The 20110-nt window shown below is 48.1% G+C and overlaps 1 protein-coding gene across 1 annotated transcript in view; it reads left to right on the top strand.

The window, feature by feature from the left end:
• LOC132835295 (phospholipase D2-like) overlaps window positions 1-20110 on the top strand; it is a 93701-nt gene that overhangs the window by 63261 nt on the left and 10330 nt on the right. Inside the window, exons 15-20 of the mRNA XM_060854715.1 lie at window positions 388-586; window positions 5101-5219; window positions 10300-10413; window positions 14130-14234; window positions 15459-15547; window positions 18500-18613. Of these exons, the coding sequence (XP_060710698.1) occupies window positions 388-586; window positions 5101-5219; window positions 10300-10413; window positions 14130-14234; window positions 15459-15547; window positions 18500-18613 (740 nt within the window). The remainder of the gene's footprint in view (window positions 1-387; window positions 587-5100; window positions 5220-10299; window positions 10414-14129; window positions 14235-15458; window positions 15548-18499; window positions 18614-20110) is intronic.

Below are 20110 nucleotides of genomic sequence, written 5' to 3' on the forward strand. Positions count from 1 at the left end.
CCCTCTGACAGTGTGGCACTCCCTCAGCACTGATCCTCCGACAGTGCGGCACTCCCTCAGCACTGACCCTCTGACAGTGTGGCACTCCCTCAGCACTGACCCTCCGACAGTGCGGCACTCCCTCAGCACTGCCCCTCCGACAGTGCGGCACTCCCTCAGCACTGCCCCTCCGACAGTGCGGCACTCCCTCAGCACTGCCCCTCCGACAGTGCGGCACTGCCCCTCTGACAGTGCGGCACTCCCTCAGCAGTAGCACTTCAAATGTCTGCATAATGAGTTCACATTTCGGAGATGCAAGACTCGACACTACCTCTTCCTGACGTCGAGGGGAGAGGATATTCCTGTTGACCATCTCGTCAATTGACGTTGACGATTTGCTGCATGTAGGTTTGTAATCACAGTGAAGAGGAGCATCGTGAGGAACCTGTGGAGGAGAAGGGAATACCACTCGAGGAGGTGAAGGAATGGCGTTCTCGCTGCCGGTCAGACTCAACAGACTGTAATGCGGCTGGGCAATTCTGGCTTGGAAAAGACTATTGTAACTTCATTCAGAAGGACTGGGTTGAGCTGGACAAGCCTTTCGAAGGTAAAACGAGCTTCTTCAAGTTTAGAATTTAACCATCAGAACCCTCCCTGTGCTTCAGGATAAAGCAGGTAGCTATTTCCATGCTGTTACCTCAGAGATAATCTCTGGTGTTCCTGTTAAGTTTATACACTGACCATGAGAAGAGAATGCAGAGCTAATTAATACACACTATTCCCAGGGTTATCAGTAAAGTATAAGAGACCAACTGAATGACTCTGACACCGTCTGGGACAAAGGTAATTCATATCAGGTTTATCAGTTATGGATGTAGGCTTGCTTGCTGAGCTGGAAGGTTCACTTCCAGACATTTCGTCACCCTACTAAGTGACATCTTCAGTGGGCCTACAGGCGAAGCACTGTACATGATTCCTGCTTTCTATTTATATCTTTGGGTTGGTGATGACGTTTCCTGTGGTGATGTCATTTCCTGTTCTTTTTCTCAGGGGGTGATAGGTGGGGTCTAACTTGATGTGTTTGTGTATAGAGTTCTGGTTGGAATGCCATGCTTCTAGGAATTCTCATGCATGTCTCTGTTTGGCTGGTCCTAGGATGGATGTGTTGTCCCAATTGAAGTGGTGTCCTTCCTCATCCATATGTAAGGATACTAGTGAGAGAGGGTCATTTTGTTTTGTGACCAGTTGGTTTTCATGTATCCTGGTGATTAGTTTTCTGTCTGTTTGTCCAATGTAGTGTTTGTTACAGTCCTTGCACGGTACTTTGTCAATGACATTAGCTGGAAAATGAACCTTCTAGCTCAGCGAGCAAACCCACATCCAGAACCTCAACCTGAGCTACAAATCTTCTCAAAACCCGCGTAGTCAAAGTAGTTTAGAGTGGGTTCACATAACTAATTGACGGGATTATCATATTTTGAACAGTCAAGACCTATATCTATTAGATTTTAAAAGAATGAAATCCATGTAAACAGCCTCATCTGCTTTTCCCTCATTAATCATCTTCATTGTCACCTCCTCAAATAACCCAATCAAGTTAGGGAGGCACGACCCCCCCCCCCCCCCCCACATAAAGCCATGTTGTCTATCACAAATAAGTCCATTTGTTTTTAAACACATATAGATCTTGTCCCTGAGAATCTTTTCCAATAATTTCCCGACCACCGACATGAGGTTCACACAGGCCTGCACTGTCCTGGATTATTCCGTGCTGCCTTCTTAAATAATGGGACAACATTGGCTATTCTTCTGTCCTCTGGCATCTCCCCAGTGACCAAAGAGGATCCAAAGATGTCCATTCATACTCCAGCAACTTGTTCTCTTGCCTCCCTCAATATTCTGGGACCCAGGGACTTATCAACCTTAATACTTTTTAAGACGCACAACACCTCTTCCTTTTTAATGGCGACTTGGCTGAGAAATTCCACACCCCCTTCCCTGAGATCAGTCTCCACCAATTCCTTGCAAGATTCTGAGGCGACTTGGTCAGATGGATGTTGAAGTGATATTTCCCTCATGAAAGAGACTTTGACAAGATATCAGAGTTTAAAAGATTAGAATTCGAATAAAAATTGGATTTTGCTGTATCCATATACAGAAGTGCAGGAGTACAGTAAAATGTGCACAGTGTGGTCATTCGCTGATGTCATCTTGGCTACAAAATCCCGAATTTAAAAAAAAAACTAAGAAACAAAAATCAGAATTTTAATAAAAGCAGTAGTATCAAAATGTAGGTGGATGTGGAAAGACTATTTCCCCCTGACTATAGGGTCTGGAACAAGGGGACACAATATAAGAAGAAAGCAAAACTAACGACCCTCCGTGCGAGAATGAAGGATGGGCATGGCAAGTAAAACGCGCCTTGGATGACCAGGAATGTTATGACCTTGGTCAAAAAGAAAATAGAATCACGCGTCAGGTCTAGGAGGATGGGAAATGGCGAAGCCCTGGAAGTGTATAGGGAAAGTGGGAAAGAACTTAAACGAGGAATTGGAGAGGTTGGAAGGGGTCATGAAAAGTTGTTAGCACACCGGATGAAGGAGAATCCCAAAGTGCTTTATACAAAGCGAGAGGGTAGGTAGGAAAAGGGTTGGCCCTCTCAGGGACAAAGGAAGGAATCTGTGCCTGAAGGCAGGAGAGTTGGTGAGGTCCTAAACGAATACTTTGTGTCGGGATTCACCAAAGAGAAGGAATTGGTGGAGAATGATCTCAGGGAAGGGGGTGTGGAATTTCTCAGTCAAGTCGCCAGTAAAAAGGAAGAGGTGTTGTGCGTCTTAAAAAGTATTAAGGTTGATAAGTCCCTGGGTGCCAGAATATTGAGGGAGGCAAGAGAACAAGTTGCTGGAGTATGAATGGACATCTTTAGTTCCTCTTTGGCCACTGGAGAGATGCCAGAGGACGGGAGAATAGCCAATGTTGTCCCTTTGTTTAAGAAGGCAGCACGGAATAATCCAGGACATTGCAAGCCTGTGTAAACCTCATGTCGGTGGTTGGGAAATTATTGGAAAAGATTCTCGGGGACTAGATCTATACGTGTTTAGAAACAAATGGACTGATTAGTGATAGATGGCGTGGTTTTGTGCGGGGAAGCTTGTGCCTCACTAACTTAATCGGGTTTTTTTGTGGAGGTGATGAAGATGATTGATGAGGGAAAAGCAGATGAGGCTGTTTACATGGATTTCAGTAAAACCTCCTGACATGGTCCCTCATGACAGACTGGGACAGAAGGTGAAGTCACATGGTATCAGGGGTGAGCTGGAAAGGTGGATACAGAACTGGCTTAGTCACAGGAGGCAGAGGGTAACGGCGAAGGAGGCTTTGGGAACGGAGGGATGTGACTAGTGGTTTGATTAGATTAGTTTCCCTGCAGTATGGCAGCAGGCCCTTTGGCCCAGCAAGTCCACACCGACACTCCAAAGAGTAACGCACCCAGACCCATTCCCCTACCCTATATTTACCCCTGCCTAGGCACCTAACACTATGGGGCAATTTCCCATGGCCAATCCACCCTAACCTGCACATCTTTGGAGTGTGGGAGGAAACCCGAGCACCCGGAGGGAACCCATGCAGCCACGGGGAGAATGCGCAAACTCCACACAGACAGTTGCCCGAGGCTGGAATCAAACCCGGGTCCCCGGCGCTGTGAGGCAGCAGTGCTAACCACTGAGCCACCGTGCCGCCCCCTGGTGTTCCATAGGGATCAGTGCTCACGGTCGACACAAATGATTTGGAGAAAAATGGGGCTGGTCTGAATAGTAAGTTTGTGGACAATAAAAAAGATTGCTGGAGTTGCAGATAGTGAGGAGGATTGTCAGATACAGCAGGATATAGATCAGTTAGAGGCACAGGCAGATAACAGGCAGATGGAGTTTAATCCAGACACGTGACCTTTTGAAGGGTCAAGTACAGGTGGAAATTATACAGTGAATGGCAGAACCCTTCAGTGCATTGGCATATAGAGGGATCTGGGTGTACAATGATATACAGAGGGATCTGGGTATACAATGATATGCAGAGGGATCTGAGTATACAATGATATACAGAGGGATCTGGGTGTGCAGTGATATGCAGAGGGATCCGGATGTACAATCATATACAGAGAGATCTGGGTATGCAGGTCCACAGTTCACTGAGGTGACAGTGCAGGTAGATAAGGCAGTAAAAAAGGCCTAGGGCATGCTTCCTTCATTGGAAGGGGCATTGAGTACCAGGGTAGACAAGTTACGCTGCAACTTTAGTTAGGCTACATTGGAATATTGCGTACAGTTCTGGTCACCACACTCCAAGAAGGATGGGGATGCTTTGGAGAGGGACAGAAAAGGTTTACCTGGATGTTGCCTGGTATGGGGGGATTTCAGCGATGAAGACCTGATAGACGTTAATAAGATTGTGAATGGCGTGGACAGAGTCGAAAGTCAGATGCTTTTCCCAGGGTGGAGAGGTCAATTACTTGGCAACACAGATCAAGATGCGGGGAGGGAAGGGAGGTGGAGTTTGAGAGAGATGTGTAAGGCAAATATTTCACACAAAGTGGGGTGAGTGCCTGGAACGCACTGCCAGAGGATGTGGTGGACGCAAGTACAACAGCAGCATTCAAGAAATACCTGCACAAATACATGAAAAGAAAGGGAACAGAGGGATACGGGTCCTGTCAGTGAATATGGAAGGGGAAAATGGGTTGGTGCAGGCTTGGAGGGCTGAAAGGCCTGTTCCTGTGCTGTATTGTTCTTTGAAATGGCCAAGCAAACCTCTCAATTCAAGGGACAGTCAGGGATGGGGAACAAATCCTGGCCTTGCCAGTGACATTGACATCCCTTGAAAATGTAAATTAAAACCGGTATTCCCTGCCTGCTGAAATGGGGGGGATTGGCACCACAATCTTTTGACTCCAGCAAAATAGTCCTGCCAACGCAGTCAAAGCTGATGGTGCAGGCTAAAACTCGCAAAGGAATTTATTTGTAAGTAACATAATTACACTGAGCGTGATCCAGCAAAGAATCAAAACCAAGGGCGAAATGAATGAGTGAAGAATCTGAAATTTCCTTTCTCCTCCTCCTGCAGACTTCATTGACCGAAGTGTGACCCCCCGTATGCCGTGGCGTGATATCGGTGTGGTTGTCCATGGTGGGGCAGCACGGGACGTGGCAAGGCATTTCATACAGCGATGGAACTTCACCAAGGTCAGATTGCTATGGCAACAGGAAGGCCATGTGTGATTTCTTTTGTCTGACACTGACACAGAATCTGTTTGTCAAATTTGCTTGAAATGCTGTTCACACCCAATCCCATTTTCCCCTCAACCTGCAGAGCCTCCCAATTTCCCAGACTAACATCCTTACCCTTCCATTGAAATCCCAGCAGGCTCTTGTCTAGCCCAGTATTGGCAACCTCCTCCCTCCCTCTCTCTGTCAACTCTGGCCTTGTGGGTCTCCCCCTCCTTCCCACCCTGATTCCCTCCGCTCCCTGATTCCCACTGTTCCCATTGGTGGCTGTGCCTTCAGCTGACTAGGCCCTGAGCTCTGATATTCCCTCCTGAAACCTCTGCACCTTGCTGACTGTTCAATATCATGGGCTGGACACAGTAGATACTTGGAAAAAGAAGAAGAATGGGAGGGGCAGAGATTGAAAGAGATGTGCAAACGCTGATGTGAGAGAAAACGTTTTCACCCAATGAGTAAAGAACAGCAGAGCCCAGCAATGGGCCTGTTGGCCCAGTGAGCCTCCCCTCTGACACTTGAGGCCTTTCTAACCTTTCGCCTGTACACGGTCCTTTCCCTCTATTCCCTGCCGCATCATATATTTGTCAAGATGCCTCTGAAACATTTATTATTGTAGCTGCTTCTGCTACCCCCTCTGGCACTTACCATCCTTTGTGTGAAATAAAACCTGCTCTCACATCTCCTTTAAACGTACCCCCGTTCTGGCATTTCTATCTTGGGGAAAAACACTCCAGCTTCCCATTCTATCCATAATTTCTGTAAATTTCCATCATGTGCCACATCCTTCAATGTTCAAGTGAAAACAGATCACATTTGTCCAGTCTCTCCCTGTAGCTAACACCCTCCAAACCAGGCAACATCCTGGCATACCGTTTCTGTACCCTCTCCAGAGACTCCACGTCCTTCTGGTAGTGTGGTGACCAGAACTGGACACAATATTCCAAATGTGGCTGAACAACAGCTGCGATATGAGTTACCAATTTTTAAACTCTACCCTGTCCGATCAAGGCAAGCAATCAAGACCGATCTGCCTTCTCCACATGCGTTGCCATTTTCATGGAACTCTGGACCTGTACGCCTAGTTCTCTCTGTATGTTGATTCTACTCTGAGTTCTGCCGTTTACTGTGTCCATCCCTACTGCATTAGATCTCCCAAGATGCATCATTTCACATTTGTACAGATTAAACTCCATCTGCCACTTCTCTGCCCTAGTCTCCAGCTTATTTAGATCCTGTTGAATCCTCTGGCAATTCTCCTCGCTATCTACAGCTCCCTCCAATCTTTGTCATCCACAAGCTTTCTGATCAGGACACCTACATTCCCCTCCAAATCATTGACATATATTACAGACAACAGGAGTCCCAGCACTGATCCCTGCGGAATACCGTCAGTCACCGATCGTCAGTCAAAAATATTCCCTTCCACTGCTGCTACTCTGTTTTCTATGGCTAAGCCATATCCATCTCCCCAGTGCATTGTGGATCCCATGTGACTTCACCTTCTGTGACAGCCTGACATGGAGGGCCTTGTCAACGGGCCTGCTAACATTGATGTAGACAACATCAGCCACCCTGCCCTCATCAACCATCTTCCTCTCTTCCTCAAAAAAACTCAACGCGTTTGTGAAACACAATCCTCCCCACACAAAGCCTGTCGTTAATAAGTCCATACTTTTCAAATGTGAGGAAATCCCATCCCTAAGAATATTCAACAATAATTTCCCTACCACTGATGGAAGATTCACTTGCCTGTAATTTCCCGGATTATCCCTGCTGTCTTTCTTAAACAGCATTGGCTATTCTCCAGGCACCTGTCCTGTGACTGAAGAGGATACAAAGATTTCACACAGGGCCCCAGCAAGTTCCTCACCTGCCTCCCTCTGTATTCTGGGATTGATCTCATCAGGTCTACGTTAATGCTTTTCAAAACACCCAGCACCCACCACCATTTTTATATTGACATATCCCAGAAAAGCAACAAAATCCTCTCTGGACTCACTGTCCATTATAACCTCCCCCTCTGGTGACGACTGATGCAGTGTATTTGTTAAGGATTCACCCATTTCTGGCTCCATGCTTAAATTTCCTCTTTTATCCTTGAATGGACCTACCCTTTCCAGAACTACCCTCTGGCTCCTTATATATGGATAAGACACTTTGGGATTTTCCTTAATCCTGTTTGCTAAAGGCAAGTCATGGCTCCTTTTATTCCTCCGAATTCCTTGTTTGAGTCCTTTCCTGCTATCCTTGCATTTTTCGAGGGTTCTGTCTGTCTTTAGTTTGTGTATACTTCCCTTTGGACTCAGCTCTCAAATTCTCTTGTCATCCAAGATTCCCAAATCTCACCAGTCTTATCCTCCATTTTCACAGGAACATGTTGGTCCTCAACTCTAATTGACTGACCTTTACAAGATTCCTACATGCCAGATGTGGGTGATTCCCCTCAAACAGCTGTCCCAATCTACATTCCCCAGTTCCTGACAATATTGTGTTCATTAGCCATCCCCTAATTTAATACTTTCACCCAAGGACTGTTCTTATCCTTATCCATAAGTAACTTAAAGCTTACAAAGTTGTGGTCATTGATCCCGAAATGCGCCCCTAATGACACTTCAATCACCTGGCCGGACTCATTCCCCATTACCAGATCTCATACATCCACTACCCAAGTTGGACTATGTACATATTGTTTCAAAAAACCATCCTGGACACACCAAACAACTTAACCCTTATCTAAGTCCCAGTCAATATACAGGAAGTTAAAATCACCCACCAGGATAACCCGTGGTTTTCACATTTTCCATAATCTAGCCACATATCTATTCCTCTATCTCCTACTGGCTGTTGGGAAGCCTGATGAGATTAGATTAGATTCCCCACAGTGTGGAAACAGGCCCTTCGGCCCAACAACTTCACACTTACCCTGCAAAATGTAACCCACCCAGACCCATTTCCCTCTGACTAATACACCTAAACACTATGGGTAATTTACCATGGCCAATTCACCTGACCTGCACATCTTTGGATTGTGGGAGGAAACCAGAGCACCCGGAGACACTGGGAGAATGTGCAAACTCCACACAGACAGTTGCCCGAGGCTGGAATCGAACCTGGGAGCCTGGTGCTGTGAGGCAGCAGTGCTAACCACTGAGCCTCCATGCCACCCCATCCTGTAGTACAATCCCATCAAAGTGATTGCATCCTTCCTGTTCCTGAGCTCTACCCATAAGGCCTTGTTGGAGGAGCCCTCCAAGATGTCCTCCCTCCTTGAAAGTAGAGTCCCGGGTAGATAGGATAGTGAAGAAGGCATTTGGTATGCTTTCCTTTATTGGTCAGTGCATTGAGTACAGGAGTTGGGAGGTCATGTTGCGGCTCTACAGGATGTTGCTTAGGCCACTTTTGGAATATTGTGTGCAGATCTGGTCTCCTTCCGATCGGAAAGATATTGTGAAACTTGAAAGGGTTCAGAAAAGATTTACAAGGACGTTGGCAGGGTTGGAGGGTTTGAGTGATTAGGAGAGGCTGAATAGGCTAGGGCTGTTTTCCCTGGAGTATCGGAGGCTGAAGGGTGATCCTATAGAGGTTTATAAAATTATAAGGGGCATTGATAGGGTAAATAGACAAAGTCTATTCCCTGGATGGGGAGTCCAGAAGTATAGGCCATAGGTTTAGGGTGAGAGGGAAAAGATATAAAAAGGACCTGAGGGGCACCTTTTCATACAGAGGGTGGTGCGTGTATGAAATGAGCTGTCAGAGGAAGTGGTGGAGGCTGGTACAATTGCAACATTTAAAAGGCACCTGGGTGGATATCTGAATAGGAAGGATTTGGAGGGATATGGACCAAGTGCTGACAAATGGGACTAGATAAATTTATGATGTGTGGTCGGTATGGATGAGTTGGATTGAAGAGTCTGTTTCCATGCTGTACATCTCAATGACTGTACGTTAATGATTTGGATACAAATGTGTGTGGAGAGATGACACACAAGTTGGTGATGTGTATAGTGAGACGTACAGATTTAGGCTACAGATGGACAATTTAATGGCAGCTGGAGTTTAATCCTGCAAATAGAGTAGATTCAAATTGGGAGGACTAATGAGGTAAGGGAGCACACATTCCACAGTAAAACCCCAGAAAGTACAGAGGGACCGAAATGGACATGACCGTAGATTCTTGAAAACAGTGGGACAGGTCGACTGAGCTGGTTCGGAAAGCATCTGGGGCACTTGCCTTTATTTGTCAAGGCAGTGAATACAAGAGTAGGGAGCTGTATCTAACTTTAATTAGGGTACAGATGGACTGTGTGCAGTTCTGGTCGCCGTATAACAGGAAGGATGTGGCTGTACTGAAGACGGTGTAGAGAAGGTTCACCAGGATGTTGCCTGGGATGGAACATTTCAGCGATGGAAGAGGAACTGGATGGGCTCAGTTAACTTCCTCTGAGCAGAGGGGGCTGAGAGAGGAACTGATAGAGGTGTATAAAATTATAACAGACACAGATAGAATTAGACTTTTCCCAGAGGAGCCAGTTACCTGGGAATGCTGATTTAAGGTGAAAGGCAAGAGGTTTCGAGAGAATTTAAGGAGAATTTATTTTATCAGGGTGGTCGTGGGTAAGTGGAAATCTTGGAGGCATCCAAAGCATTCAGATGAGCAATTGAAACACCATAGTGGACAAGGTTACAGACCAAATGTTGGGACATGGGATTGGGGTAGACAGGCACATGTTGACTAGCATGGACGCAATGGGTAGAAGGGTCTCTTCCAGGCTGCAGTGCTTAATGACTGTGTTTTCCATGGGGAAAGGAGAACAACCCCGGAACACTGAGGAACGGGAATCCTTTATCCATTTGTGGGAAGCTTGATGAGCCCCTTTCTCACGGATCATGGTGACAATCCCAGATAATGGACCAGCTGCAGGAGACTCCCGTTCCCTGTCAGTCTGGCGCAGGTTCAGCCTGCTTCGGTTGATTCAGTGGACAATACGTCGGAAGGAATTGTGGGAAATGTTGCAATCCAGATATTGTTTTCATTTTTCAGACCGTGAAGCCAAAGTACAAACCTTCCTGCTTCCCTTACCTGCTGCCGAAATCTCACACCACAGCCGACAATCTTCCATTCCTCATCCCGGGCTGTGTCCCAGCTAACGTTCAGGTGAGTAGCTCAAACAGGAAGTGTCCTTGGAGCATATCCCTTGCTCCTGTCTGTCTGTGTAACTGAGGGGCAACTCATTGTTCCTGAAGCTTTTCATCACTCGCTCATCAGGACACAATGCAAGAGTGCCAAATTCCAAAGTACGTTCTTCCCACAGGAAGAAAGGGGGTGTGGCAGATTGATTCTGATTGGCTGAGGCACCGCCACAGAGAAAGCAAAGGGGCACGATAGGCTCCTGGATAATTCAAAATGGCACAAGGCCTTGGGTATATTTCTTGTGTGTGCAGAGGATGGCCCCTCTAGGTAAGGGCCAGTGGTCCATAAGGTGAACTTTGTGCTTTTTTTGACACTGTCCCAGAAGGTGTGGGAGATGTTGATTTCTTCATGATAATGCCAGCACCAATCAGAGTTGACTCGTCAGCCAATTAGCATTCTTTCTTCCTGTAGGATAAATTGCTGTGACGGTTTGAAATTTGACTACAGTCAACAGCTTGAGACAACATCAGGGCAACAAGGTGTCTCAGTGGTTGGCACTGCTGCCTCACTGCACCAGGGACCATGTTCTTTGGGGGGCTGTTTGTGTGGAGTTTGTATGTTCTGCCCATTTCCGTCAGGTACTCCAGTTCCCTCCCACAATTCCCACAGGAAAGTTATCAGAAATTACTGCAGGACCTTGGTCAGCTGCGGAAGTGGGCTGAGAAATGGCAAATGGAGTCTAATATGGATAGGTGTGAGGTCTTTCATCTTGGAAAGTCAAATCAAGATAGGAGATTTCATTGTGAATGGGAGGGCCTTAAGGTGCAGGTGCAGGGTTCTCTGAAAGTGGAGTCCCAGGTAGACAGGGCAGGGAAGGAGACTTTAGGCACACTGGCCTTCATCAGTCAGGGCATTGAGTATAGACGTTGGGAAATTATGTTGCAGTTATACAGGATGTTAGTGAGGCCGCACTTGGAGTACTATGTTCAGGTTTGGTCACCTTGCTATTGGAAGAATGTTATTAAACTGGACAGTGTGCAGGGGAAGTTTACAAGGATGTTGCCAGGTCTGAAGGGACTGAGTTCCAGGGAAAGGTTGGACAAGTGAGGACTTTTTTTCTTTAGAGCATAGGAGAGTGAGGAGGGGATGTTATAGAGGTGTATAAGATCATGAGAGGCACAGATAGGGTGAACGCACTCAGTCTTTTTCCCAGGGTTGGGGAATCTAAGACAAGAGGGGATCAGTTTAAGGTGAGAGGGGAAAGATTAAAAGGAAGCCTGAGGGGGCAACTTTTTTACCCAGAGGGTGGTACGCAGATGGAATGAGCTGCCAGGGAAGTGGTTGAGGCGGGTACATTAACAATATTTAAAAGGCATTTGGACAAATTAATGGATAGGGAAGGATTAGAAAGGTATGGGCCAAGTGCAGGGTAATGGGGTTAGGGTGGACGGACGTTTTGGTCGGCATGGACCAGTTTGCGCCAAAGGGCCTGTCTCCGTGCTGGAGGACTCTCAGACTCTAATTCAAAGTGTGCACGGTGGGTGGATTGACCATGCTCAATTATCCTGTTCGTGTCGAGGGATGTGCAGTTTAAGTGGACTAGCCATGGTAAACGTGGGGTTAAGGGGATACATTAGGGGGCTGGGTCTGGATAGGGTGCTGGTTGGAGGGTTTGTGTAGACTCCGTGCTCTCTTTGATTCGACAGTAAGGAAGAAAGAGGCGGAATATGATGCATTCCAGAATCATAATTGCAATAGAAATCAGGAAAAATATCTCAAATGCAGGAGACAGGCTAAAGCTGGAATAAGGAAGGATGAGGGTGAGCATGAGGAAAGTATGCGCTAAAATAAATAGTCAAATGTTTGTCAAACGTGTTAATAACAAAAGATTAGAGAAGGATCAAGTGGGGCCTATAAGGTACAAGCAGGGTAAGCTGCTCACTGAATGAAAGGAATTGACCGAGGTACTGAAGGAATATTTTGCTTCTGCCTTTCTCAAATTATGAAATCGAGTTAGAGCCGACACCTTTTGCAAAAGGAAACTCTGCCTCAGTTAATCGGATCGTATACCAACCCTTCGCTTGCTAGTCAGCTGCTGACGCTGCACTCACACCATTGGACACTTCAAATGTTGTTCAGCCTGTCATCACTCTGCTCACACCATTTATACGTGGTTTTGCCACTCTTTCATTTCCAGGAATTATCTAGCAATGATCCCTCCTCTGATAAATTCTATGCCTGTGCGCTTCCCTCCACTTCCCCTGACAAAGGGGCAGCGCTCCGAAAGCTTGTGATTTCAAACAAACCAATTGGACCGTAGTCTGGTGACATGTGACTTTTGACCTTGTCCAGCCCAGTCCAACACCCGCGCCTCCACATCATGACTTATTCTTTTTGGAGCAGTGTAGATTAGGAGGTGACCTTATTGAAGTATTCAAAATTATGAGCAGTTTTGACAGGGTAAAGAATATTCCGTTTCCTCTGATTGGTGTGTCTAGAGTTGAAGCTTTTCAGCAAGAGAGCTAGGAGTGAGATGAGGAAACTTTACTTTGAGAGTTGTTAAGTTTTGCAATGCACGGCCTGGGAGAGTGGTGGAGTCAGACTCCATCAGAGGTTTCGAAAGAGAGTTGTGTGTATATTTGAAAGTGACGAAGTTAGAGGACTGTGGAGATGGGGATGATGAGCTCTTTCAGAAGCTGGTACAGACACAATGGGTCAAATGGGCCTCCTTCTGTACTGTAAGACTCCGTGATACTAATTAGAAGATAGAGGAACAGTGTTCAAGACTGGAGGACGTCACTGGGAAGGAGAAAGGCAAAATGGAGACATTCTCACTTGTCCATCCTTGTTCACCGTAGCCAATGGCTCAAGGTGCTCAATGGCTCCTTCAGGCCTCTGTGTAACAAGACAACAGGCCTAGGGGCAAGGCCTGGAGTTCGGGCACAGACCAGCCATGGTTTTGTTGAATGTTGGAACAGGCTAAAGGGGCTGAATGGCCACTCCTGTTTTTCTGTTAAGGTAGCAACGTGGAAGATAGTTTTCAGTCAAGTGAAATCCCACGTCCAGCAATAACCAAATGCAGTTCTGAAGAAGTACGATTCTGCGTTTTCTCTCCAGATGTGCTGCCGGGCGAGCGGAATTTCTCCAACAATTTCTGTTTCTCTTTTTTTTGACCAAACACTCTGTTTTTGTGAAACCGATTGAAGGGCATGTATTGCTACAAGGAGAATTAGTACCAGTCCAAAGATCTTTCATATCCATCAAATGAGCCCTCGATTGAACGTAGAGAGAAGAAGAAGCTGCTTCCTCTGGTGGGAATGGAAATTTCCGGAACAAGGGGCCCAGTGTTAGCTCTTTCAGGGCTGGTGTCAGGAATGCCCACAAAAGGGGAGCAGAAATCTGGATCTCTCTCCCTGATCCACCTGCATTCCATCCCAATTCCTGACTGTGGCTCTGTTGGAAATGCTGACAGACTGTGTCTGGATATTGGGATTAAAGCGAACAAAGTCTGGCCTGAGCAGAATTGCACAGTGCAAAGGTTTGAAGGGACAAAGGGTTTCCCTCCATCAATACACTCGGTATGGGATGGGGATTGCTGGCTGTGTCTACCTTCCCCATTGATATGAGGTTCGTACATAGCTCCTACCTGTACCAATTATTTTTAGATTGTGAATGTTGGACTTCTCACAGAAAACAGTATTAAATATCGAAACTTTTGTCATGAGCACTTCCTTTTTCAGGTTCTCCGGTCAGTGGAATGCTGGTCCGCAGGTTCCAGTGAAAACTCCATCTACAACGCGTACTTAGATGTGATTCGTGACAGTCAGTATTTCATATACATTGAGGTAAAACTAACTGCTCGTTTACCTTATTCACATCTTCAACTGGTAATTGTTCCGTAGACTCTTGAAAGAACGCTCAGCAATGACCTTTGACCTGTCTCTGAAACGATGAGTGATCCCCTCGATTCAAGGGAAGTGGCAACACGTGCTGGGTCTTCTTAACAAACAGTTTTGAAAAGACAGAAACAGATCATTCAGCCCAACAGTTAACTATCATTCCACCGTCCGCACCATTCAGCAGTGAGTACCTCACCTCCCCACAGCCTTTCCTCCATCTACAAGGCCCAAGTCAGGAGTGTGTTGGAATCCTTCCCACGTGCCTGGATGGGGGCAGCTCCAACAACTCTCGAGCAGCTTGACACCACTCAAGGACAAAGTAGCCCACATGGCATCTGCTTCCTGCACCACTGATGCTCAGTAACAGCAGTGTGTACCATAATCTACCAGATGCACTGCAGAAATTCACCCAGGTTTCTGAGACCGCACCTTCCAAACCCAGAACCTCCACCATCCAGAAGGACAGGGGTGATAGATAGATGGGAACACCACCACCTTCTAGTTCCCTTGCAAGCCGCTCATTCGATTAGATTTATTATTGTCACATGTAGCTAGGGACGGTGAAAAGTTCTGTTTTGTGTCCAGTGCATACTGAGTGCACATGGTAACTGAACGGAGCAAAGGAGACAGTGTAACAATTGCAGACAAGATGCACCACCCTGTCTTGGAAATATATCGCTGTTCCCTCAGTGTCACTGGGTCAAATTTCTGGAACTTGCTGCCGAACAGGACGAGGGAGTTTGTCTCCAGCACATGGATTACAACGATCCATGGGTGGCACAGTGGCTCAGTGTTTAGCACTACTGCCTCACAGCGTGAGGGACCTGGGTTCGATTCTAGCCTCGGGCGACTGTCTGTGTGGAGTTTGCACATTCTCCCCGTGTCTGCTCCAGTTTCCTCCCATAGACCAAAGATGTGCAGGTTAGGGTGAATCGATGATGCTAAATGGCCCATAGTGTTCAGGGATGTGTAGGTTGGGTGTATTAGTCAGGGGAAAATGTAGCACGGGAGGGTAGGGGAATGGGTTGGTGTGGACTTGTTGGGCTGAATGGCCAGTTTCCACACTGTAAGGGTTCAATGATCTACTGTTTGTGTACCACATCCCACAAACTGCTTGGTGTGAGTCTGTTTTATTGTGTTTGACCCCCTGCTCTCTTGTTTTGTTTCTAGAATCAGTTCTTCATCACCTGTGCTGATGATCGCAGTGTCTACAACCAGATTGGAGATGTTATCGTGGAGCGAATCCTCAAAGCCCACAGGTGAGGTACCATCTGCAAATGCCCAGTCCCACTCCCATGTGTGATTCCCAACATCCAGTATGGTTTCCCTCAGGAATAATGTCATAGGGAAAGCTGTGACAGTCCCAGAGGGCTCTGGGATTGCTCTCCTGTTTGAGAGAGATGACTGGAGGGGGTTTGACCGTGAGGGTCACCATGCCTCAGGCTAGAGGGGGAGAGGTGGAAGGAGAGTCTTTTGTGGTAACCTGAGATGGTGTGGGAATAGGCTCACTCTGTATCTCAGATCAGTGATTCAGAATGAGAGCTCACTGAGCGGGGAAGCTGCAACTTTCTACAGGTCGGGTTTCACATTGTCACTACTTTCTCACCTCACCCCAAACCCCTATCAATTACCTCCTCCAGCCCCAACACCCTTTCCCAATCTCAGAAACCTCCTCCAGCCCCTCCACCCCCTCCCTATCTCAGAAACCACCTTCAGTGCCTATGTCCCCTCCCTATCTCTGTAACCTCCTCCAGGCCCTACACCCCCTCCCTATCTGTGTAACCTCCTCCAGCCCCTACACTCCCTCCCTACCTCTGTAACCCACTCCAGCCCTTTCACCCTCTTCCTGTCTCGGTCACCATCTCCAGTCCCTACAACCCATCCCTACCTCTGTTACCCCCTCCAGCCCCTACATCCCCTCCCTATCTCTGTAACCTCCTCCAGCACCTACACCCCTCCCTATCCCTGTAGCCTTCTCCAGCCCCTACACCCCTCCCTATGTCTGTAAACTCCTCCAGCCCCTACACCCCCTCCCTATCTCTGTAATCTCCTCCAACCAGTACATTCCCCCGCCCCCCATCTCTGTAATCTCCAGCCCCTACACCCCTCTCTATCTCCGGTATCCCCTCCAGCCCTGCACCCCCTCCCTATCTCTGTAACCTCCTCCAGCACCTACACCCTCCCTATCCCTGTAACCCCCTCCCTATCCCCGTAGCCCCCTCCAGCCCCTACACCCCTCCCTATGTCTGTAAACTCCTCCAGCCCCCTACACCCCCACCCTATCTCTGTAACCTCCTCCAGCCCCCTACAACCCCTCCCGATCTCTGTAATCCCGTACAGCCCCTACACCCCCTCCCTATCTCAGTAACCCCCTCCAGCCCCTACATCCCCACCCTATCTCTGAAGCCTTTTACCCCCTCCCTATCTCTGTAATCTCCTCCAACCAGTACACTCCCCACCCCCACTCCCCATCTCTGTAACCTCCTCCAGCCCCTACATCCCTCTCTATCTCTGTAACCTCCTCCAGCCCATACACTCCCTCTACCTCTGTAACCCCTTCCAGCCCCTACATCCCCTCCCTATCTCTGTAACCCCATCCAGCCCCTACACCCTCTCTGTATCCCTGTAACCCCCTCCAGCCCCTACACTCCGTCTCTATCTCTATAACCCCCTCCAGTCCCCAGCATCCCCTCCCTATCTCTGTAACCTCTTCCAGCCCCTACACCACACCCAATCTCTGTAGCCTTCTCCAGCCCTTTCACCGTCTCCCTATCTCTGTCACCATCTCCAGCCCCCACACCCCATCCCTATCTCTGTAACCTCCTCTCGCCCCTACACCCCCTCCCTAACTCTGTAACCTCCTCCATCCCCTACTCCTCCTCCCTATCTCTGGATCCTCCTCCATCCCCCAGAAACCTCAAAGCTCTCTGTAACCTCCAATTCCAGTTTCTTGAGCACCCCCCAGCTCCTCTCACTTCCCCTCACCGCCCCCCCTCCACCCCCAGCAGCCATACATTAAGCTACAAAGTTGCCAGGTTCCCTCCCTCTCTCTGTCTGCCCAACGTGCTTCTGAAATATCGCACTTTGGCCAAACCCAGCCTTAACAAGTCACATTGACAGGAGCATCGGGGAAGTTCCCCCCTTCATCTTCTCTCAGGAATCAACATTAAGCTTCCCTTTCTTGGAGTTTGCTGCTTTTTGCCTGGATTGATATAAGGAAACATTTACCCCCAGCAGTGGCTACAGGCACAGGTCAGGGTCGAGGAATACTGTGGTTAATAACTCACTTGCTGATTCCCAAAGCCTGTCCACTCACAGCGTAAGGAGTGTGAGGGAATACTCCCCAGTGGCCTGGACAGGCACAGCTCCAACAACACTAAGGAACCTCGACACCATCAGGACAAAGCAGCCCCTGCTGGATTGACACCACATCCACAGACATCCACTCCCCCCACGTCAAACTACCCCCCCCACGTCAAACTCCCCCCACCTCAGACTCCCCCGACCTCAAACTCTCTCCATCTCAGACACCCCGACCTCAGACTCCCCCCTCCCCCCCACCTCAGACTCCCCCCCCACCTCAGACTCCCCCCCCCACCTCAAACTCACTCCTACCTCAGACTCACCCCTCCCCACCTCAGACACTCCCCCGACCTCAAACTCCACCCACCTCAGGCTCCCCCCCCCCACCACCTCTGATTTCTCCCCCCCTCCCCGACCACTGCAGAGATTCATCACAGCTCCTTCAACAGCACCTTCCAAACCCAGGGCCATGACCATCCAGAAGGACACAGGCAGCAGATACATGGGGACACTGCCTTATCTCTGAGAAGCCACTCCGCATCCTGACTTGGGAATATTGCTGCTCCTGAAGTGTCACTGGGTCTCCCTCCATCCCTGTGGGAACGCTGTGGGTCTACTCACAGCACATGGACTGCAGCAGTTCGAGAAGCAGCTCACCACCACCTTCTCAAGGGGCAACTCGGGACAGGCAGTAAATCCTTGACCAGCCAGCTCTGTCCATATCAGTGAAAAGCAAAATGGAGAAAGAGTATTTCCAGTGGATACAGCTACCCCAGTGTGAATGGGACTGGTCAAACAGGGAGGGCCCACAGCCCTGCCCTCATCTTGTGATATTGGAGTGTGAATGAATTGAGTTTACCCCCTCCCTCAGAATGACTCTTGTTCCTCTCCTACTCCAATGTCTGCAGTGCAAAGAGGACATATCGTGTGTACATTGTCATTCCGCTGTTACCCGGCTTCCAGGGAGATATGTCTACCGGAGGTGGGAATTCCATTCAGACTATCCTGCACTTCACATTCAGGTAACCCACACCGACCAGGATCAAAGCGGTAACAACCCAGAATCGGAATAATTTTAATCTGGAATCAGAGTGGCTTTGATCCAAATTGGGATGGTATCCATCCGGAATTGGAGCAGTATCAATCCAGAATCAGGCAGGATCCGATCTAGAATCAGAGGAGGAGCGATAATCCTCCTCACTTCTGTGTTGACGAACCGTGGGAAGTTATTGTATCCATTAGACAGGGACCACTGATGGATCAAGGCAGGGTCCCGAGACGTTTATTAGTTGAGTGCAGGAAGGAGATTCTGATGGAGCTGCGTATATGGTTAGTTAGACCAGAGCTGTGTGCCGTTCTGGAATCCACATTGTGGGAGGGATGTAAAGGCACTGGAGAAGGTTCAGAGAAGGTGGATCAGGATGTTGCCTTTGCTGGAGAGTCTCAGTTATGAAGGGAGATTGGACAGACTGGAGCAGTTTCCCTTTGGGCGGTGGAGATTGAGAAGGGACGTGATGGTAATGGAACAAACTGAGGAGCAGAGATAGGAAGAAACGTATCCCCCTGATTGGGGAAGGGGGAGATCAGTGACCAGGGGCCTAAACGTATGGTGAAGGGCAGGAGTTTTAGTGGAGAACATAAGGACGAGGAGCTGGAGCAGGCTGTCCACCCCTGCGAGCCTGTTCCATCATTTAATCATGGCTCGTCTTTGTGTGCCCTCAGCTCCACTGACCCACGTCTCACTGTATCCCGAAACTCCTCTGGTTTTCAAAACATATCGAACTTTAGCTTTAAAAGCGTTTACTGAAGTCAACCACCTCCCTGGGCAGGGAGTTCCACAGATTCATAACCCTCTGGGTGAAGAAGTTCCTTCTCAATTCAGTCCGAAACCTACTCCCTCTAACCTTGAGGCTCTGCCCTTTTGTCCTAGTCTCTCACGCCAGTGGAAACATCCTCTCTACTTCTATCTTACATATTCCCATCATAATTTTATGTGTTTCTCTAAGACTCCCCTCATTCTACTGAATTCCAATCAATATAATCCCACTCTCTCGGTCTCTCCTCATAAGCCAACCCCCTCAACTCTGGAACCAATCACGTGAACCTCCTCTGCACCCCCTTCCAGTGCCAGGAGATCCTTTCTTAGGTAAGGAGACCCCAACTGCACACAGTACTCCAGGCGTGGCCTCACCAGCACCTTGAACAGCTGGAAAATAACCTCCCTGCTTTTAGACTCAACCCCCTCAGCAATGAAGGACAAAGTTCCATTTGCCTTCTGAATTACTCTTTGTACCTGCAGACCAACCTTCTGTGGTTTGTGAGATCTGAGGAAAGAGTCTTCACCCAGAGGATGGTGGGAATGTGGAACTCAATGTCTGTGCGGGAGGTAGAGACTGAAACCCTCACAATCTTTCAGAAATATTCCGATATGGACTTGCACTCAAGGCATATAAAGCTACGGACCAAGTTATTGGAATAACAAGGACGTTGGTGATGGATATGCTGGGTTGATGGGTCCT

Source organism: Hemiscyllium ocellatum, chromosome 44 (genome assembly GCF_020745735.1).
Source record: "Hemiscyllium ocellatum isolate sHemOce1 chromosome 44, sHemOce1.pat.X.cur, whole genome shotgun sequence".
Taxonomy (NCBI): Eukaryota; Metazoa; Chordata; class Chondrichthyes; order Orectolobiformes; family Hemiscylliidae; genus Hemiscyllium; species Hemiscyllium ocellatum.